Source organism: Pleurodeles waltl, chromosome 3_2 (genome assembly GCF_031143425.1).
Source record: "Pleurodeles waltl isolate 20211129_DDA chromosome 3_2, aPleWal1.hap1.20221129, whole genome shotgun sequence".
Classification (NCBI taxonomy): Eukaryota; Metazoa; Chordata; class Amphibia; order Caudata; family Salamandridae; genus Pleurodeles; species Pleurodeles waltl.
Window position 1 is genome coordinate 97,887,869 of NC_090441.1, and position 23,693 is coordinate 97,911,561.

The following is a 23,693-nucleotide window of genomic DNA, read 5'->3' on the forward strand; positions in this document are numbered from 1 at the left end:
CCAGCAGGCTGTCCTTAATATGCCCTTCAACGAGAAACAACTTTTTGGCCCTGAAGTGGACACAGCCATTGAAAAACTTAAAAAGGACACAGACATGGCCAAAGCCATGGGCGCACTCTACTCCCCGCAGAGCAGAGGCTCTTTTAGAAAAACTCCATTTAGAGGGGGGTTTCGTGGCCAACCCACAGACACCACCAGCCAACAAACAAGAACCACACCATATCAGGGTTCATTCCAAAGGGGAGGTTTCAGGGGATATAGAGGGGGTCAATTCCCAAGGAGTAGGGGAAGATTCCAGACTCCAAAAACACCTCCACCTAAACAGTGACTTTCAAGTCACACAACCCCTTCACTCAACACCAGTGGGGGGAAGACTAAGCCAATTCTACCAATCTTGGCAGCAGATTACAACAGACAATTGGGTATTAGCAATAATCCAACATGGCTATTGCATAGAATTCCACAAATTCCCACCAAACATCCCTCCAAAAACACGCAAAATGTCACCACAACATTTAGAACTTTTAGGACTAGAAGTTCAAGCACTACTGCAAAAGGATGCAATAGAGTTAGTACCAGTACAACAAAAAAACACAGGAGTTTACTCCCTGTACTTTCTAATTCCAAAAAAAGACAAAACATTAAGACCAATATTAGATCTCAGGACACTAAATACCTACATCATATCGGACCACTTTCACATGGTCACACTACAAGACATCATTCCACTGCTCAAACAGCAAGATTACATGACCACATTAGACCTAAAAGATGCGTACTTTCATATACCGATACACCCTTCTCACAGAAAGTACCTAAGGTTCGTATTCAAAGGAATACATTACCAATTCAAAGTGTTGCCATTCGGAATAACAACTGCACCAAGAGTATTCACAAAATGTCTAGCAGTAGTAGCAGCACATATCAGGAGACAACAGATACATGTGTTTCCTTACCTAGACGATTGGCTAATCAAGACCAACACAGTAAAAAAGTGCACAAACAACACCACATATGTCATACAAACCCTTCACAAACTGGGTTTCTCCATCAACTATACAAAATCACACCTCGAACCGTGTCAGACACAACAATATCTAGGAGCAACCATCAACACATCAAAGGGAATTGCCACTCCAAGTCCACAAAGAGTGCAAGCATTCCACAAGGTAATAAGTGCTATGTTTCCAAACCAAAAGATACCAGCAAAATTTGTGCTAAAACTTCTAGGCATGATGTCATCATGCATAGCCATTGTCCCAAACGCAAGACTACACATGCGACCCTTACAACAGTGCCTAGCATCACAATGGTCACAGGCACAGGGTCAACTTCAAGATCTGGTGTTGGTAGACCGCCAAACATACCTCTCGCTTCTATGGTGGAACAGCAACAATTTAAACAAAGGGCGGACATTTCAGGACCCAGTGCCTCAATACGTTATAACAACAGATGCTTCCATGACAGGGTGGGGAGCACACCTCAATCACCACAGCATTCAAGGACAATGGGATGTACACCAAACAAAATTTCATATCAATTACCTAGAACTGTTAGCAGTATTTCTAGCGTTAAAAGCCTTTCAACCCATAATAACACACAAATACATTCTTGTCAAAACAGACAACATGACAACAATGTATTATTTAAACAAACAAGGAGGAACACACTCAACACAATTGTGTCTCCTAACACAAAAAATATGGCATTGGGCGATTTACAACAACATTCGCCTAATAGCACAATTTATTCCAGGGATCCAAAACCAACTAGCAGACAACCTTTCGCGAGACCACCAACAAGTCCACGAATGGGAAATTCACCCCCAAGTTCTGAACAAGTACTTTCAAATTTGGGGAACACCCCAGATAGATTTGTTCGCAACAAAAGAAAACGCAAAATGCCAAAACTTCGCATCCAGGTACCCACACCGCGAATCACAAGGCAATGCTCTATGGATGAGTTGGTCAGGGATATTTGCATACGCTTTTCCCCCTCTCCCTCTCCTTCCATATCTAGTAAACAAGTTGAGTCAAAACCAACTCAAACTCATACTGATAGCACCCACATGGGCAAGACAACCTTGGTATACAACTCTACTAGACCTTTCACTAGTACCGCATGTCAAACTACCCAACAGACCAGATCTGTTAACACAACACAAACAACAGATCAGGCATCCAAACCCAGCATCATTGAATCTGGCAATTTGGCTCCTGAAATCCTAGAATTCGGACACTTAGACCTCACACAAGAATGTATGGAGGTCATAAAACAAGCTAGAAAAGCTTCCACTAGACACTGCTATGCATCTAAGTGGAAAAGATTTGTTTGCTACTGCCATACCAGTCAAATCCAACCATTGCATGCCTCTACAAAGGACATAGTGGGATACTTACTACATTTGCAAAAAGCGAATCTCGCTTTTTCATCTATAAAAATACACCTCGCAGCAATATCTGCTTACCTACAAACTACTCATTCATCGTCTCTATTTAGAATACCAGTTATTAAAGCATTCATGGAAGGGCTAAAAAGAATTATACCACCAAGAACACCACCAGTTCCTTCATGGAACCTTAACATCGTCTTAACAAGACTCATGGGTCCACCTTTCGAACCCATGCATTCCTGTGAAATGCAATATCTAACCTGGAAAGTCGCATTTCTCATTGCAATCACATCCCTCAGAAGAGTAAGTGAAATACAGGCATTTACCATACAAGAACCATTTATTCAAATACACAAAAATAAAATAGTTCTAAGAACAAATCCAAAATTTCTACCAAAAGTAATCTCACCATTCCATTTAAATCAAACAGTAGAATTGCCAGTGTTCTTCCCACAACCAGATTCCGTGGCTGAAAGGGCACTACATACATTAGACATCAAAAGAGCACTAATGTACTACATTGACAGAACAAAGCTAATCAGGAAAACAAAACAACTGTTCATAGCTTTTCAAAAACCACACATAGGAAATCCAATCTCTAAACAAGGCATTGCTAGATGGATAGTCAGATGTATTCAAACATGCTATCTTAAAGCCAAAAGAGAATTGCCTATTACACCAAAGGCACACTCAACCAGAAAGAAAGGTGCTACAATGGCCTTTCTAGGAAACATTCCTATGAGCGAAATATGTAAGGCTGCATCCTGGTCTACGCCTCATACATTTACTAAACACTACTGTGTAGACGTACTAAATGCACAACAAGCTACAGTGGGCCAAGCTGTACTAAGAACATTATTCCAAACTACTTCAACTCCTACAGGCTAAACCACCGCTTTTAGGGGAGGTAACTGCTTTATAGTCTATGCGAAACATGTGTATCTGCAGCAACATATGCCATTGAACTGAAAATGTCACTTACCCAGTGTACATCTGTTCGTGGCATTAGTCGCTGCAGATTCACATGTGCCCTCCCGCCTCCCCGGGAAGCCTGTAGCCGTTTAGAAGTAGATCTTAAATCTTAAACATTTGTACATTTGTAAATAATTATTATAAACTTTTTATGTACATACGTATTCACTCCATTGCATGGGCACTATTTATAGCAAACAACTCCATCCTCACCCTCTGCGGGGAAAACAATCTAAGATGGAGTCGACGCCCATGCGCAATGGAGCCGAAGAGGGAGGAGTCCTTCGGTCCCGTGACCAAAAAAAAAAAAAAAAAAAAAAAAGACTTCTTCGAAGAAAAACAACTTGTAATACTCCGAGCCCAACACCAGGCAGCGGACTGTGCGAAACATGTGAATCTGCAGCGACTAATGCCACGAACAGATGTACACTGGGTAAGTGACATTTTCATTCCGCTATGGCATCGGCATGTATCAAAGGTTTCTTTCATTCACTAGACTGTCTATTAAGAATGTATATTTTTTCTCTAGTCCAAATCATATCAGGTTTATTAACGCAGTCTGTGGAGTCAAACAATTTTAGACAACCCAAACCTCGAAACCAAACTTGATGTAGTGCAGTCAAGGAATCTTGACTGCCCCGTCAAGACTCAAACTGTTCCTTAAAAAAAAAAAATCAGTTTAACTCGGTTTCAGGTTTAATCCACACTGAAAGGCATCCCATCAAAGTACTAAGAGCACTTGTGTCTGAAATGTAATCCATGCCTAACTCTTCGTGAGCAATGGACACTGGGGGAGTACGAATTATCGTCTAGTAAAGATGTTCTCACTGGCTTGTATCAACAAAGTATCCACAGATGTCATTACCATAAGAGACTCATGGGACGCACTTAGCGTTATGTATCTTTATACCGTGCAAGTAAAACCAAATGTGAAGAACTATTTTCTACTTCCTAATCTTTGGTATAATTTTATGTATAGATTCTAACTTCTGCATTTTAGATACTAAACCTAATGAAAAAAAGATGAACACAAATTGTAAGTCAGCCTTTGTGATAAGAATACGCTTAACTGAATGGGAGAAAATCTTGTGCAGGGTGGATAATTTAATTCATTTATTTCCTAATGATTTTTGTAAAGGTATGTGGAGCCTATAGGTGTACAATAGTGAGTATGCCTCGGACTGTTTATATGGGATTTAACTAGTTGCAGTATTTGTAAAGCGATAGTCACTCATGCCCAATGTGTCTACTGATAAAAAGATGGATTAATGTACAAGTTATCACTAATAACTGATATAATTGTTCCAAAATCTATTTCCTGTCATCGTAGTGCGGAGGGAGCAAGACTTAGGCATTGTAAGGAGGTCAAAAGACTCCTGGAAGAATGTTCCAAGACCCTCCTCAAATCCAGGATCCGATGTTTTCCTTCTCAGGAAGATGGTAGAAGAAGTGTTTGAGGTGCTTTACAGTAAGGACCATTATATTTTCCATTGGTGTGTAACTTATTGTGCGGGGGTCATGTCCTTATTAGGGTGAAATATGTAACTGTGATCTCTTGTTTTGCGACACCGGCAGTGGCACAACTTCATACAGAGGGAAACTTGCGGTCATGCCAAGCAAAAACACACCACTAGAGGGCAGCTAACTGTGGATAGGGTGTCTGCCATTTATTTCAAGCTCTTACTGCCAGTTGGCTTGCTCAGAAGAAGTTTAGCTTCAGCTAGTATAGTTGACTGTATTTGATGATTGAGCCCGCCAACTGACTAAGCCAGAAGCCCATCATCCACCCTCAGCTAAGAGAATTATTTGTACAGTACATGTGCAACATATTACCTGTTGACTGGTAGAGATTACCAAATTTGCACATTTTAGGACTTGCCAAAATGCTGAATAGTTAGTTAATCCAATACCCAATCAAATAGGGAATCTGAATATGTATTTTTTATTTATTACTGAAGTTTCACATTTGATAAGGTCCATAGATCGATAAAGGTTGAGTCCATTCACATTTCCTGTATCAGGAGTACCTTGGTAAATTGTTTCTTTTTAGAGTAAATGTATGTATATTTATTTTATGTGGCTATTTAGAAAATGGCATGGGCAGTGCAGGGACCCCCATGGACAGCCTTTTGTGCTTTTCGGGCAGTGATAAGCGCAATGGGTGCTGTTGCACCTGATGCACTGCAAAATTGCCGGCTCGATTACAAGCCAGCGTCAATGTTGTGGTGAGTATTCCGCTGGGCTGTTTCCGCCCACTGGCCAAGCGGAAAACTCATATTAGGGCCAGCAGGCGGAAAACCGGAGTGGCAGTTTTCAGTCCCAAAGAGTTTGGCACCGCCCGCCAAACTCGAAATGAGGCCCTGACTCTTGAAAAGTGGAACAGAAGTGTCCCATTCGGTAAGCAGCGAAAAAGTGTAAAATCATTTTGCTCATTTTTTCTGCAATAAAACGTTATCTAAAGGCCGAATAATATGGGCAGCTAGAGCTGTGTGGGCAATTTTTTTATTTATCAACCACTCAAAATACATGAAAAAATTATGATGAAATATGGACTGCAATAAAACCTTGTTTACTTAATTTCCCATTGCTTTATAGCAAAGATGATGCAAAATTAATTTACGCCATGTTTTACAAAAGTGCACATTTTACGTGAGGTGGTCTGGAATGCTGAGCTATCTGAAGCATTCCCAAAATGAAAGCAGGGCCTTGAATATGGACCGTAACATGGTGATGCAAAATCTTACTCGGAAATAACTGCAGGAGTTCATTATTATTATTTTTTTTTTCTTTTCCCTTCTGTTGAAGTGATCTAAAATCTTCTTTAAAATGAAGATATTTCTATTACATATGTGTGTCACCATCCTTCACCATAAAAAGATTAGCATGCATGCCTGTAGCACCTCCATTTTGTGTGTTAGGCAGGTGTAGGAAGCTGGCTCTGTATGTACTATATCAAAATGAGATATAGTGTGCACAGAGTCCAGGGGTTCCCCACGAGGCTTGGCAGTGGCAATAATAGATAATACTAATGCTCTATTTGTGGTAGTGAGGTCAAGCAGTAGGATTATCAGAGGGTAGTGTTAAGCATTTGTTTTACACACACAAGCAATAAGTGAAAACAGACACTCAATGACTTAACTCCAGGCCAATATGTTTTTGTATAGAAAAAATATTCTTTTGTTAATTTATTTCTAGAACCACGAGATTCATTTAGCAGGTATGTACATTAAATGAAAGGTACTTTACACAGTAATACTTAGAACTTTGAATAGAATCAACAATGTACACAGTTTTCTTTAAAATGGCAAAAAGCTATTTTTAAAGTGGACACTGCAATTTTCAACAGTTCCTGGGGGAGGTAAATAAAGTACAGTTTATGAGGTAAGTAACAAGCTTACAGGTTCAATCTCCTGGGCATAGGTAGCCCACCACTGGGGGTTCAAGTTAGCCCCAAACACCCAGCACCAGCAACAAAGGGCCGGTTAAGTGCAGAGGTCAAACAGGAGCCAAAATAACGTGGGCCCCTATAGAGACAGGGGGTACTCCTATTCCGGTCTGCTTACAGGTAATTACCCGCGTTGTCAGAGGGCAGACCAGGGTAGTTTGGAGGAGTACTGGAAAGGGCCCCAAGTAGGCACAAAAACCACACCCCCAGCGGCACGGGGGCGGCCGGGTGCAGTGTGCAAACAGGGCGTCACGTTCTCAATAGAAGTCTGTGGAGGGACCCGGGGGTCACTTAGGCGCTGCAGGCAGGGCACAGGAGGGCCTCTCGGGCAAGCCACCATCTGGGCAAGGGTGAGGGCCACCTACTGGTCGTTGCTGCACCTGTGGTCAGTTTCTCTCGGGCCTGGGGGCTGCAGGTGCAGTGCTTCTCCAGGCGTCGGATATCTTTGTCCCAGTCAGTCGCGGTCAGAGGTGGTCCTCGGGATTCCCTCTGCAGGCGTCGTCGTGGGGTTGTAGAGAGGTCAGCCCAGGGTGGACACGTCGTCGGAGTCGCCTGGGGATTCTCTCTGGCTCGTTGGTTTCTCTGGACACGGGCCGGGGGCGTCTGGTGCAGAGAGGTTGGACTCGCTCTTCTGGAGTGAGGTGAGAGTCCCTTTAAAGATGGTTTCTTTGTCGTCTTTTTGGACAGGTCTGCTGTCCATGAGAGTTTCTTGGTCCTCGGTGATGCAGGCTGTCCCCTGGTAGCTTTTCAAGGGTCGCTGGTCCTGCAGGACACGTTGATTCTTTTCTTGCAGCTTTTTAAAGCAGGAGACGGGCCGGTAGGGTTGGGGCCTAGTCAGTTTGTGTCTCCTCTTCTCTGCGTTTTTTTTTTTTTTAGCTCAGCAGTCCTTTTTCTTTCTTGAGGTCATCAGGAAACTCTAGAGTTGGGTTCAGGGTCACCTCTAAATACAACATTTAGGGGTGTGTTAGGGCCAGAGGGCAGTAGCCAATGGCTACTGTCCCTGAGGGTGGCTACGCCCACCTTGTGCCCACTCACTCTGGGGAGGAGGGAACATCCCTATCCCTATTGGTCCTAATCCTCCAAAGCAGAATGGAGGATTTCTCAAGGAGGGGATCACTTCAGCTCTGGACACCTTAGGGGTGGTCCTGGCTGAGGAAGTGATTCCTCCTTGTTTTTCTCATTATCTCTCTGGACTTGCCACCAAAAGTGGAGGCTCGTCCGTGGGGCGGGCATCTCCACTAGCTGGAGTGCCCTGGGGCACTGTAACTCGAGGCTTGAGCCTTTTAAGCTCACTGCCAGGTGTTACAGTTCCTGCAGGGGGAGGTGTGAAGCACCTCCACCCAGGGCAGGCTTTGTTTCTGACCACAGAGTGCACTTGCCTTATGTGGTCAGAAACATGTCTGGAAATGGCAGGCTGGTACAGACCAGTCAGCCTTGCACTAGCAGTTGGGCTAACATACAGGGGGCATCTCTAAGATGCCCTCTGTGTGCATTTTTCAATAAATCCCACACTGGCATCAGTGTGGGTTTATTGTGCTGAGAAGTTTGATACCAAACTTTCCAGTATTCAGTGTAGCCATTATGGTGCTGTGGAGTTCGTAATGACAAACTCGCAGACCATATACTCAGTATGGCTACCCTGCACTTACAATGTCTAAGAATTGACTTAGACACTGTACAGGCATAGTGCTCATGCGGCTATGCCCTCACCTGTGGTATAGTGCACCCTGCCTTAGGGCTGTAAGGCCTGTTAGAGGGGTAACTTACCTATGCCACAGGCAGTGGTTTGTGGGTATGGCACTCTGGGGGGAGTGCCATGTCTACTTTGTCTTTTCTCCTCACTAGCACACACAAGCTGCAAAGCAGTATGCATGTACTGAGTGAGGGGTCCCTGAGGGTGGCATAATGCATGCTGCAGCCCTTAGGGACTTTCCCTGGCCACAGGGCCCTTGGTACCAGGGGCACCTTTTACAAGGGTCTTAACTGTGTGCCTGGGCTGTGCCAATTGTGGAAACAAAGGTACAGTTTTAGGGAAAGAACACTGGTGCTGGGGCCTGGTTAGTAGGGTCCCAGCACACTTCCAATCAAAGCTGACATCAACACTAGGCAAAACGTGGGGGGTGACCATGCCAACAGTGGCATTTTCCTGCAGCAGGTATTTCCATCTAATGTATCAGACCCCCTCCAAACACTGCGTACCTTTTGCAGTGACCATAACCATGTGATTGCCTGTTTTCAATGCAGTATCTTCCTACAGGTCAGTTCTCTATTTTTTCTCTTTGCTACAGTCTAGAAGTGAGCCTCTTCTAGCTGGTCTTAAACATTTCAACTTGGCAGCATAGTTAATTGTACTGTTAGCCGAAAATATGTGTCTCTTTTGAGTCATGTAGACCGGTGAAATTCAGTTGAGGATGGGGAGAATTGGGGACCACAGAGAGTAAGTTTGGGGACCTTTGAGACCTTATGCCAATGCAGTAAATAAGAATTTATTGGAGAGTATGGTCTTTGTGCAGAATGGGTAATTTGATGTAATTGCGTGACTGCCTGTTTGGTGGGCATTCTATTCTCATAGCGCAACAAGGGCCATATTCAAAAATTCATTCGCGCACAATAATGGCTTCATTTACAAATTCAAAGTATTTTGAAAGCACAGGATCACACTCCTAAAAAGATTTATTCCCACTTGCTCTTTGCGGGAATATAGGGGGTTATTCTAACTTTGGAGGAGTGTTAATCCGTCCCAAAAGTGACGGTAAAGTGACGGATATACCACCAGCCGTATTACGAGTTCCATAGGATATAATGGACTCATAATCCGGCTGGTGGTATATCCGTCACTTTACCGTCACTTTTGGGACAGATTAACACCTCCTCCAAAGTTAGAATAACCCCCATAGTGTCTTCCAAAGGCTGTGAAAAAGTATTCAAGGATGGGAATACCATGGGAAGTTTGTACATGCCCTGAAATCTGGGATATCTATTTTGGTGGGAACTATAATAGCCCAATGCGACTCTGGGTGTAGTCAGATATTTTATGCTATGAAGGGCTGAAGTAACTCGTGTTCAGGTAAAGAATGAAGAGGGAACACCCACAAAATTGGTAGGTACCTTCCCACTGGAAAAATCATTTTTGCTTTTGCGAGCAAACAAAAACAGTTCGAAAATGCCGCTTTTCTACGTGCGTGTTTAGGAATGTGTAAATTATACATACAAACAATCTTTCGCTTGGCCATAATTTTAATTCCATAAAGAAATCCCCGGGAATTTGGGATTTAACAGCTTTCCAGCATTAGCAGCTCGTGGGAGGGAAAAGGGGCGGGTGGCGTGGGGGGTGGGGAACGTGACATAAAAATATATTAATAAAAAAAAGTTCGCTTTTTCGCCACGCGTCTCTGATCCACTCCAGTCCTCCACTGCAGGCACAGGCTCCCAGCCTGCCCTGCATCTAATCCTAACGCAGCTTTCATGCTGCCTGCTGAGGAAGTCTACAGAAATACATCTTTTTGTGAATCAGTCCATAGTGTTTAAACAACTAGCGGCTATTCCGTTTGGGATGATAATAGTTGTTGTTGATCTAAGTGATTATAATAAAATAATGTGCAACCCTAATTTTGAGCAGGTGGTGGAGGGCTGCTAGTGAACAGATCTTTCACCGTCAGTCAAACCTGCGTTATGCTGCACCATGCCATCAGTTGCATGCTTCTTTACAGACCCAGTGGGTTCAGTGCCTCAGCTCTGGCTGAAGCTGGGTGGGGCGCTAAGTAAACAAATTCTGCATTTTTGATTGTAAGAACTCAGCCCCTCAGCAGATGATTTTTAGTTATTCAGTTCACAACTGAGAATTGACTGTTCTATTCAGTATGTGTGCAACACTGCAGTTAACAGGTTACTTTTTAAAAGCCATTTTCCGGTTCATTTAAAGTATCCACTCATCTATGACCGAAACAGGCTTTTTCATATCACTTGTGGTAACTAAAAATCCTTGAAACAATTTGCAAAAGATTTTGTGGCTTGAAGTAACTTGTTCACAACTCACTGTAGTTATAGAAGCAGAAGAATTCATTGGACAGAGCATCGACAGTCAGTGGGTACTACTGAGCCAAAAGAAGCCGGCAAGGAAGAGGTCTATTTATGTGGCCTCAAAACTGTTCATGGGTGTGCAGACAGTGTAGCCCCTCAGCGTTAATGCAATTTTAACAGATGTTACTGGTGAGATGACATAAACAGAATCTACATTGTGAAGGTTTTGACAGTGACATCATAATTTTGCACCCTTGCAGAACCTACTGCCTTCAATTACATAAAGGGTGGAACAGTACATTTCAGTACGCAAGGATACTCTCAAACAACACAGTCTCATTTTTGTATGTTGGTAGTAGTCCTATTTCTATTCCTGTCTTAATCAGGAGATCTTAAGTAGTCTTTCTTCAACATCTCCAGAGCTGTCTGTATCAAATATTAGCTTCCTGCCCTCCTTCATGATGTCAAAATGTACATAGCCAGTGTTGTGAAGTTATTTTAGCATTTACACAAGCACATTATTTAGCCCTGGGCCTGAGGCCTGTGCCCTCTCATCTAGTTACATTTCGCTTTTGTTTCTTTTAATATTTTAGCAGAGCTTCATTTTAGTAGAGATGTTTTTTATTCTTTTATCAGTTGCCCTTCCACGCAGAATTTGTTATTCATTTGTTTGCACGACATTGTCATCCTGTGCTCAACCCAAGGCTGTCACAATATTTACCTGGTGTTACTGGTCTGCGCTTTGACACCCAAGACATTGGTGAGGTTCTCTCACAAGCAAGTTTCTCTGTATTTCCCCCAAACACCACACCCTCTTCTTCCAATGCTGACTGGCTCATGCCAGAGAGAAAAGTCCCCATTTATCTGGTAGTGAGCTTTGACTACAACTCTAGTAGGAGCTGCGCCATCTCCTCTGTCCACTGTATGATTGGTACCGCAAAATATGCAGAATGTCCTTAACTATGTTTTATTTTACAGCGCGCTGCTCTCTTTAAACACCTTCAGGAGTAGAACCCCAGTATTCTAATGCGCTCCAAAATTTAGATCACTCCAAAATTTACCTCCGATGGTTATGCTCCAGCACCCTTGATCTTGCAATAGTGATCACCACCCTCCTCAACATCAGGCCCTAAAAAATTAGCAGAGTAATAAATAACTGGGGCCACTCAATGGGTGAGTTCTAGATCAGGAAAATGTTTCATTTATAAAATCTCAAAACAAGCATTTTAGAGAAAATGCTATATATATGACATGAATGTTCAGATACGGACTACATAGTCAGAAAACAGAATTATTCTAAGTTCCAATAAGCAATAAAAATCATTAAAGGAACAGATAGCAGCCCTAGAGGAAACTCAAAAATTATCTAAATTCTAACTGTCACATTTGCAAGGAGAACAGACATCTGTAGCAGAAAGAGAAAGTTTCCTCCTAAATAAATGGGCAAAAGTCCCTAGTAGAACAGAGAAAGTCTGTCTGTAATAAGCAGGACAGAGTCTCTGGTAAAAAAGTCATCGGGCTCACCTCCAGAATCAAAGGTCTTTTATATACATTTTATGAATAGGTTATAAGCAAAAACTGCAGATTCAGCCTGACACAACAAGCGATAACACATATTGAGCAAATCAGAATTTAGGTTGTCACAAATAGACATATAATACCAATCCATTTTAAGAATCCATTTTAAGGAAAGGAAAACTCCAGCAGCTTCTGCGCTATTGCTGTCTGGAGATGTACAACACAATATGAAAATATTTCAACCAAAGACCTATACACCAGGGTATTCTACCAGGCCCACATCGTAACTATGTGCAGAAATGTCCTTGGGATTGTTACATTCAACTCACAAAGAAAGTCTCATTCACAATATATGCTTTCTAAGGAAAATAACCAGTTGTGTCACAGTGTCCTGTGCTCTGTGAAAACATGTAAGGCGGCATTGCTTGGAAAGGAAAATGAGCCTGAGCAAGATTAACAGAACACTAAAACAACATCCATATTAATAAGAAATGGTGTCCCTGTAAAAATATTGCAGAATTAAACTACATTAATAAACACACTGCCCTGGTCTAATAAAAACAGTTTCAAATGCAACATTAATTATTCATTGGTTACAACTAGATTAATCATAAAAATCATTAGTATTCAAAAATAATTTATCACACCCTCACCCCCCTCCCGAGGATGAAAGGCATGGACTAGCATGTACCACAGATACCTTAAATGAGAAACCATACTGCACGCTCACCAACACTTTTCTATGAATCAGCTGAATGTTTTAGTGACTGAAGCTCCATGGGTCATTTCAGAATTTGTGTTTTCTGTAAACAAGATTTCCTGCCTCTTGCCACTGCCTCCACAGATTTGTCCTTACCACACTGTCACCACATCATTGTCCTTAAGCTTACAGCTATACTAAGGGACACATGACCTTAGTTCATAACTCCTCTCAGGTGGCTCCTTTTTCTAGCAATACCTTGCCCACCCACCTCACTGGGCTCCTCCTGCCACGCAGCCTGAGCTACCAGAGGATGTGAAGGTGGGCGGCTCCAATGTAGTCCTTCATAATCACAGGGCTATCTTCATTTTTTGACAGGGTATCTTCTCTTACCAAAAAGTCTCCAGCTGCCTTCAGAGTCTTGCTGCATTTTGACACAGGCCCTTACCAACTTGTCAGCACAGTGTTGGAGTTAGAGGAGGGTCATCATGCAAGAGTCTGCGGAAACTCAGGGAGAAGGAAAGCTCTTTCCTACATGTTAGGCCCTTAGGCTACGGCAACAACAGGTAGGTCCTGTCAGGGCTTCCTACTCCTGCTAACAGTGTCCATCTCCTACCTACCACTACACTTTACACACCAACATTCTATAGCATCATTCAGTCTCAGCATTCCAGACACCAGTTCAGGGGTACAGGGAATAGGAACACACAGGATACAGCACAGACATTGGCAAGCAATAAAGCGGGCCAAAAGAGCACAGAACAAAGGCCTAAGACCCAGACTTCAGAAGTTGTTGAATTGAAAGTTTGTGCAGTACTTGTTCTTGATTTACGTTGGAATGGAGAGGCTGATGTGAAGCCATCCCAAGAGAGATAGTGCGCTTTTGCATTAGTTGAGAATTCTCTGACAGGTTACTGTTTGACATGTCAGACTGTAACTGGTTTAAATCAGCAAGTCTACAATGGATGTGAGAATAGAAACACATTTTTAAACATGATAGCCAGACTTCAACTGTCCAGTCCTATTTCTGAACTTTGTAATGCTGTGCTAGCTAAAGATCTTCAAACTTGTCTTGCTGCCTATTAAAATAAAGTCCAGGTCTTCCCATTCCTGAAAACAATCACTAACTGACAAAAGATACCTTAAAAACGTCCATCCAGACTCAGCTCTACCTTAACTTGCTAAAATTCCATGGTTTTCTTACATCTATTATGTGTTTTAAAACAAATTGTGTATTGTAACATTTATCATTGTATTGGTTGTTTCTTTCTTCCTTTCCCTCTGAACTCCCGGCCCCCGCCGTCCCATTAAATGGTCTGTCCCATGGAACATTGGTGGATGAAGTTATAACGAGTAATGGTACCAGCGCCATTTTATGTATGAATGTGCACTCAGAACATATTTAGTAAAAGTTGTATTCACCTATTGTCTTGCATTTTATCACACACAAATTGGCGACAAAGAACAGGACGCAAATCTGTGCAGTCATTTCTCCAAGTTCCTTTGATGATTGTAAGCCGTGCCACCATCCGTGCTGAGAGTAGTTGCGCATTGCTCAGTCAATGTACAGAGCGTCCTTCAGATCTTGCCCAAATCTGGTTTGTGAGATCAGTGAAAGTAGTTGCTGCCATCTCCTATTGAGATTTCTATGTCACGTTGGCTGATGTGACCATCTGGCCTGCATCACGCCCAATAAGGTTCATGTGTAAACCGCACCCACTTTGAAGTAAATCTTCATCTCCTCCTCTGTGGCTAACCTGCTGCCTGCAGTCCCCTGGATGGGGCACGAGCATAACAGTCTTATGGCATTCTCACCCACTTTTGCGTGCTGAAAGTAGCCTCTGCGATAAACCTCCCTCTGTAAAGTCTACGCCTGCCGACTTCTCCGAAGTCCTGTCTGGCCCTTCCATTTTGTGTTTGGGGCATGGTGTCAGAACCTTCCATGCTTCACAGTATTGACACGTTTTTCACAGTTAGCGCTTGTTGGATTTTCTGTTCCATTGTTCACGCTATATTGCATTAATACTGTGACTGTGTTTTCTAACGATTTCAAGCTGACCTTTCACCTGTATTTACCTGTATTTCACAGTATTAACCCAGGGTGGCATCCCGCTCACCTCTTGTAATTTAGTGGCTTAATCTACCTCTCCATTGCCAGCATGCAGTTTGGTCCTTCTCAAAAGTTTTTGCAAATTAAAGGGGATCCTCAATGCCATGGAAACGGTTTGGAGTTCCAAACATATTTGTTGGCCATTGGTGCCCACAAGATGAATGTTGAAGAAAGGAATTTTGTTGAATCGTTTGGGATCTGAATGCCAAGACATCTTCTCTTCCAGGGGATCCTCATCAATAGTCATAAACATTGAATATTCCCGCCCTTGTGCGGGTACCCCGGAGTATATATAAAATACACACATATAAAGTATGAAATATGCACGAAAAATATATATATAGCATTTTTAGTAGACATATCTTTCATACTAAACTCATATATACTTGTGTAAAACAGCAATGCTGGCTATAATCATAAACAGGCTAAAATGCTTTATTTCTATGAATTTTTTTTTAAAAAAAATTTTCATTATAAAATTACAATAGAGAATAAATATCTACCCAAGCCCCCAAAACTGGGCTTAGGGAAATAAGCAGTAGTAATCAGCAGTGAAAAAAGAGAAAAAACTACATTGAAAAATAATGGAGCATTCTTAGCCAATAGGCTGCATGCAGGTTAACACAGGAGAACCATAAAAACTTTGGCACTGTGCCTTTAAGACCCTGAGCACCTCCAGTATCCCACCATGCCTCAGGGGTGAAGGAAAGGTGACAGTTGGTTCACAGTTAGGTCAGTTCTTTTTTCCGGCTTCTTCTGAGAGGATCCTGGAGCATTGAGCTCTCTGTTTTTCTGAGTTTTTCTCAGAAAAATCCTTTAAAACTGAATTTTTCCTGTTTCACTCGATAGATAACATCTTCTGTCTGAGTTTGGCAGCTTTTTTCTGACAGAAAAATGCCTTCCCTTTTTGTCAAATGCCCTTCTTGTGGGAAGAAGAAAGCCCAGTCAGACCCACACTCTCTTTGTATTGTGTGCCTACCTCAGAGTCACTGCCCTGACACTTGCAAGCACTGCAAGAATATGTCAAAGAGGACTCTGAAGGACAGAGAGAAGATCAGGCTTCATGGGCTTCATGAGAGGCAGAAGACATCGTCCTCTTCACTTCCCAGGCAACCAACAGGCCATTCTCAGGAGAGAATGGCCAGGTCGACGTCAACAGGTAGGAAAGTACCTGTTTGTTCCCCGACGACGTCGTCGCTGCCACCGTCTCACCGGCATAGATCAGCGTCGACGGCGACCCGCCCGACGTCGAAGGATACGGCGTCGAGGGAACATGGACATCGCAGGGGCATATCTCCGTCGACGGCAGCCCGCCGATCGACGTCGAGCCATCACCGGCGCGCCCGTTCGCCGCCGAAGACCGTACGCCCCCAGACGTCAAGAGACACGACGTCGAAATCGCCACGACGGCATGAGCGACATCCGCCGTCGGCCACTCACCGCTCCACGTCGAGGCACACGACGGCGAGTAGGTCAAGGTCTAGAGATCGCCGCTCAACGTCAAGACACTCTACGTCGAGGCACTCAACGTCGAGACATTCAACGTCGAGACTAGACCAACCAGTGTGCCCTTCGACGTCGGCACAGCAGTCGACGTCGACACAGGTTTTACCTGGCTCGCAGGGAGTAGAACATCATCCTCCAGCAGATAAGGCCGCACCATCTCCAGTGGTCTCCATACGGAGCGATTCATCTCGTTCGAGAGCGGCATCAACGGGGCATGTTTCACCCATCAACTTATCACCAAGATGGTTGGAGAGCCTTAATAGACCAGCGGCCTCCCCGGATTCACAGTACTCTCGAATGTACTCTCCTACTGCCTCTCTCCCGAGAACACCATCACCGACAGCGTGGGCAGGACGGGCTCGTTCTGCTCCTCGCCAACCGACCGCGAGGCCTGGGCGCTCTATTACAGCGTCTCGCAGCAGGTCTCGTTCCCAACGGCGATCCAGGTCACGATCACGACACAGAAGATCACCCTCTTGGTCGTCGTCAGGATCATCTGTCGGGCGTTACACCCCCACCCTAACAGATTCTCCACCTGCTAGGATCTCACCGGTGGATGACATTACCACTTTTAACGAGGTGCTGTTAAGGGGAGCGCAGAAATTAAATATAGAGGTTCCAGAGCCATCTACCTCCTCGTCAGTCATCTTTGAGACTCTGCAGCACAGATCAGTGTCGAAAAAGCTACTACCGCTAGTGCCTGGCTTGTTGCAGCCAACCATGGACACTTTTCTGACCCCAGCCACACTCAAGTCTGCCCCGGCTAGGATTCTGAAAAAATATAAGGCTCCCGAACAGGATCCTTTATTCCTAAGAAAGGATCCGCCACCGGACTCTGTTATATTGGCCGCAGCCCGAAAAACCCACTCGGTGGCATCATCCTCCACGGTCCCCCCGGATAAAGAGAGCAGGCATCTAGACTCTCTGGGGAGAAAGATGTGCGGTACAGTGGCATCTGTAATGAAAGTCTCCAGCGCTTCTGCACTCCTGGGCAGGTATGACCGTTCTCTGTGGGACTCCTTCAACAGATTCACAGAAAAATTGCCCAGAGAAGACAGACAGGACTTTCAAGAAATCCTGCAAGAGGGATGCCTGGTATCCAACCAGGTCATCAGCGCGGCGGCGGATGGGGCGGACTTAGCTGCACATGAGTACGCACATGGAATCTGTGCAAGAAGGTCTCCCTGGCTGCGACTGACTGGTTTAAAGCAGGAAGCACAACAGCGCATCCTAAATCTCCCATTCAGCGGGAACTCGCTGTTCGGTACCCATGTAGATGAAGAGATGGCCCGCATGAAGACCGAGGTGGACACCATGAGGGCAGTAGGCCTGGAAAGGAAGAAAGATTTCAGGCGGAGGTGCAGGCCTTATGACAGGCGCCCGTTCCAGCAGAGGGTTCAAACCCCTCACTGGTCCCAAAGGCCACAACAACGGCAAGGACGCCCCCTTTTTCAGGCTCGTAAGCCCGCAAGGGAGAAAGGGTCAAGTAGACCTCAACAGTCCACACCGAAAGCGCTGGCCAAACAATGAGATCTCGCTTCCCTCGACACTGTACACCACTCCGGTGGGGGGAAGTATCACAGGTTATCTTCACGAGTGGCACTCTATCACAAAAGACAAATGGGTGCTCAACATTGTCGAAAATGGCTACTCTCTTCTTTTCAGACAGCCTCCACCACACTTGCCACCAGCCAAATGCATTCCATCTCATCTCAGCCTGCTGCGCAAAGAGGCTCTCACCCTCTTACAAAAGAAAGCAATAGAAAAGGTTCCACCTGCGCACAGAGGAAAGGGGGTTTACTCCCGTTATTTTCTGGTGGCGAAAAAGGTCCGAGAGGGCGTTTTCAGACCAATTCTGGACTTACGGCTGCTGAACAAGTACATAAGAAAACAGAAGTTCAGGATGCTAGCTCTTCACCAGATTTTCCCTCAACTACATCAGGGAGACTGGATGTGCTCCATCGACCTGCAGGATGCATATTTTCACATCCCAATAGCTCCCAAGCATCGGAAATTCTTGCGTTTCCAAATAGCTTCACAGCACTATCAGTTCAGAGTTCTACCATTCGGCCTGAAATCTGCCCCCGCGTCTTCTCGAAATGTGTGGCAGTGGTAGCGGCACATCTTCGAAAACGAAAGATCTTCATCTACCCATACCTAGACGACTGGTTACTGAAGGCTTCCTCTCCGGATCAGGCGAGAAGCCATCGAAACATTGTGCTCAGGGTTTTCGAGTCTCTAGGTCTTCAAATCAACTACCAAAAGTCAACCTTGATTCCAACACAGAACCTTCACTACCTGGGGGCTATACTAAACACAGAGCTCCAAAGAGTGTATCCTTCGGAGGAACGACTATTATCGATACACAGGAAGTGTCAAGACCTGTTAAAAGCCGACGCACCTACGGCCCGTCAGGTGACATCGCTGCTGGGCTCCATGGCATCATGCATTTTCATTGTCCCAAATGCCAGGCTGCACATGAGGCCCCTTCAAGAGGCATTGGAGAGCAACTGGAGCCAAAGGACAGGTTGCTGGGAGGACAGAGTGCGGCTACCGACAGCGGCACTTCAGTCATTGCAATGGTGGATGCACAGACCTCACCTGTCAGTAGGTGCTCCGTTTCACCAGGTAGTTCCATCCGACACTCTGGTAACGGATGCGTCTCTTCAGGGATCATCTGGGTCCCCTTCAAGCTCAGGGCCTGTGGTCCGACAAGGAAAAGAACTACCACATCAATCTGCCAGGTCAACAAAACGTGGAAGCAGATTTCCTGAGCAGACACCTAGAGGACGCACACGATTGGGTCCTACACGGCGAAGTCGTCGAAGACATCTTCGCTCAATAGGGTCGACCTCAATTGGATCTCTTCGCAGACGAAGTAAACAAGAAATGCCCAGACTTCGCATCCAGGTTCTACCGTCCGGGATCTCGAGGGAATGCCCTGTTGATCGACTGGTCAGGGATATTTCTCTACGCCTTTCCACCGATTCCCCTCATACCGGCAGTGATCAACAAACTTTACAAATCCAGAACCAGAATGATTCTCACAGCGCCACAATGGCCCCGTCAATTCTGGTACACAGATCTCCTCAACCTTTCGGAAAAACCTCACAGGAGGCTGCCGTGCAGACCGGATCTTCTGACCAGGATGGAGGGCAGGATTCTACATCCCAACCTACCCTCTCTGAGCTTAACAGCATGGCTCCTGAATTCCTGCAGTATGGACACCTAGGGCTCTCGCAGGAGTGCATGAACATCTTGAAAGAGTCCAAACGACCTTCCACGCTTTTAAGTGGAAGAGATTCTACATATGGTGCTGTCAACAAGGGCAGAATCCCATACGGGCTCAGGAGGATGTCATACTGTCTTATTTACTTCATCTGGCAAAGTCCGGTCTGCAGGTATCATCTATTAAGGTACATTTGTCTGCCATTACAGCCTATCGTAAGTCACCTTCTCAGGAATCCTTCTTTACGAAACCAGTAGTCAAGGATTTCTTAGAAGGTTTGAAAAAAGTTTTTCCGCCCATTCGGAGACCCTCTCCTCCATGGGAACTGAACATAGTATTGTCAAAACTTATGGGCCCTCCTTTCGAACCTATACACAAGGCCTCTTTACAACACCTTACGTGGAAGACGTCTTTTTTGGTGGCCATTACTTCCGCGAGGAGGGTCAGTGAAATTCAGGCTTTGTCTTCCAAAGAACCGTACACAGTTTTTCACGACAATAGAGTGGTTCTGCGAACTCACCCATCTTTCCTTCCGAAGGTGGTGTCAGAATTCCACATCAATCAGACTTTGGGGGTCATTACGACTTTGGCGGGCGGCAGAGGCCGCCCGCCAAAGTTCTGCCGTCAGAATACCGCTGCGCGGTCAAAAGACCGCCGCGGTAATTCTGAGTTTCCCGCTGGGCTGGCGGGCGACCGCCAGAAGGCCGCCCGCCAGCCCAGCGGGAAACCCCCTTCCACGAGGATGCCGGCTCCGAATGGAGCCGGCGGAGTGGAAAGGGTGCGACGGGTGCAGTTGCACCCGTCGCGATTTTCAGTGTCTGCTATGCAGACACTGAAAATCTTGGTGGGGCCCTGTTAGGGGGCCCCTGCAGTGCCCATGCCATTGGCATGGGCACTGCAGGGGCCCCCAGGGGCCCCACGACACCCGTTACCGCCAACCAGGTTCTGGCGGTCAAAACCGCCAGAACCAGGCTGGCGGTAAGGGGGTCGGAATCCCCATGGCGGCGCTGCCTGCAGCGCCGCCATGGAGGATTCCTCAGGCCAGGGGAAAACCGGCGGGAAACCGCCGGTTTCCCTATTCTGACCGCGGCTTTACCGCCACAGTCAGAATAGGCCTGGATGCACCGCCAGCCTGTTGGCGGTGCATCCGCGGTCCCCGGCCCTGGCGGTCCATGACCGCCAGGGTCGTAATGACCCCCTATATCTTTACTGACTTTCTTTCCCAATCCGGAGACTCCGGCGGAGAAAGCATTGCACTCCTTAGACTTGAAAAGAGTGCTGAAATTTTATTTGGATATGACAAAATCGATTAGACATTCCAACCACTTGTTTGTAAATTATGGTCATTTGAGGACAGGAGAGGCAGCATCTAAACGAACGATATCAAGATGGATAGTTTCTTGTATTGTTAATACTTACCAGCTGGCTAATAAACAATTACTAGCTAGGCCTAAAGCGCATTCCACAAGGGGAAAAGCGGCTACTGCTGCCCTCCTTAACAATGTCCCAATCTCTGAGATTTGTAAGGCTGCTGCATGGAAGTCTGTACATACATTTACTAGACATTACTGTTTAGATTCAGATGCAAGAGCAGACGCCCAGGTTGGGCAGGCCTCTCTGAGAAATCTATTTGCATAATACGTATCTATTCCTGCACTTTTATTAGACAGTCCGCAGAGTTTAGGGATGGGCTTGCTAATCTATTCAATGTTTATGACTATTGATGAGGATCCCCTGGAAGAGAAGGATAAGTTACTTACCTGTAAATCCTAGTTCTCTTCCAGGGGTATCCTCATCAAAGTCATAAACAACCCACCCTCCTCCCCGGACGCACGTCTCCTAGAAGTGCAGGACAGACTGTCTTTCGAATCAGTTACACAGATTGTCACCGTAAAAAAGTACTGACCTAACTGTGAACCAACTGTCACCTTTCCTTCACCCCTGAGGCATGGTGGGATACTGGAGGTGCTCAGGGTCTTAAAGGCACGGTGCCAAAGTTTTTATGGTTCTCCTGTGTTAACCTGCATGCAGCCTATTGGCTAAGAATGCTCCATTATTTTTCAATGTAGTTTTTTCTCTTTTTTCTCTGCTGATTACTACTACTTATTTCCCTAAGCCCAGTTTTGGGGGCTTGGGTAGATATTTATTCTCTATTGTAATTTTATAATGAAAGGAAAAAAAAAAAACTTCATAGAAATAAAGCATTTTAGCCTGTTTATGATTATAGCCTGCATTGCTGTTTTACACAAGTATATATGAGTTTAGTATGAAAGATAAGTCTACTACAAATGCTATATATATATTTTTCGTGCATATTTCATACTTTATATGTGTGTATTTTATATATGCTCCGGGGTCCCCGCACAAGGGCGGGAATATTCAATGTTTATGACTTTGATGAGGATACCCCTGGAAGAGAACTAGGATTTACAGGTAAGTAACTTATCCTTCTGCACATTATCCAAAGTCGAAGCTACAGATGAAGAAGAGGAAAATTAGCATTTTGAAGAGGCATGGATGAGACTATAGAAAAGGTTCAAGCCCACCATAAGCATCACACTTGAACGCTTTCATTTTTATCCCAGTAAGCAAAAGGAGAGAGGGTCATTTGATGAATTCATCACAGTGTTGAGAGAATTATCCCCAACGTGACTTTGGTGAGCCTACAGATGAGATGATTCATGATGGGTTAATGGTCAACACAAACAACAAACTTATTCAGGAGAAATTGTGGGTTATAGATGTAGTTACCAAACCACTAAAGCCATCAAACCGACTGGGTGTGAGAAGTAAACAATGAAAAACACACAAGCAAGAATAGTGAGATCTGCAACGTGATGAACAGCACGGAAAAACAGAAGGAAGCACGCCAAAAAGAGGTGATAAGAAACTGGCGCAGAGCTCTTCACATCTAGCCTCCTTCAGGAATCGTCCCAATAAGAGGCGTTTGCGTTCTGGTTTGGAAGGACCAGAGACTTCTGCAAATTATGTTGAATCCTAATGCTCCAGACCCAGTTTTGGTGAAATAGGAAGATGAGCTTAGTAACAAAGTGATGGAGGAATTTGCAGGAATCTTCAGGGAAGGTTTGGGAAACTGCTAGGTTAAAAAATCATCAAGATCAAAAACTCCCACTTGGAAAGTACAGCAAGGATAATTTCTGCAACGGGAAGGATGTGTTACACCTGTTGTATGTTTACATATTGTGTTGCATACTGTATAACATTTATTATTACTGTATTGGGTGTTCCCTCCTTCCTTTCCCTCTAAACACCCTCCCCCTGAAATGGTCTGTCCCTTAGAATGTTGGTGGATGAAGTGATAAAGCTACCAGTTCCATTTTATGTATGTGCTGTGCTCTCAGGACGTACTTAATAAAAACTTTATTCACCTATTGCCTTGTACTGTATCAGGTTTCCCAAAACAAATCAACGTAAACAGTTAATATATGAAAGCCAACACATAGATGTGCTTTAGTCTACTTTAGAAGATGAAGCACTGAAGCAGTTAACCTCTAAGTTATTATTTATTTATTTAATAATATTATCTGGCAATAGTTAATGTTGCCTGATCATATTGCCCAACTTATCAGCCGTATTTAACACTGTCAATTATGACACCCTTCGGGAAATCCCAGAGACTCAACTGGGTATAAATTACAAGTACTGAACTGGTGTGCTTAATACCTCACTGAGTTGAGTAAATAAATATTGACACATCTCTCTCTATCTCTGCCTCTACCTTTCCACCACAGCTTCTCTGATGGTTCCACATTAGCTCCCTCACTTTTAAACGTGTGTCTT

The 23,693-nt window shown here is 44.6% G+C and overlaps 1 protein-coding gene across 4 annotated transcripts in view; it reads left to right on the forward strand.

Moving 5' to 3' along the window:
• GTF2IRD1 (GTF2I repeat domain containing 1) overlaps positions 1-23,693 on the forward strand; it is a 561,920-nt gene that overhangs the window by 193,216 nt on the left and 345,011 nt on the right. For all 4 annotated transcript variants that reach the window (XM_069226907.1, XM_069226904.1, XM_069226906.1 and 1 more), the window contains exon 5: positions 4,695-4,832. In XM_069226907.1, the coding sequence (XP_069083008.1) occupies positions 4,695-4,832 (138 nt within the window). The remainder of the gene's footprint in view (positions 1-4,694; positions 4,833-23,693) is intronic.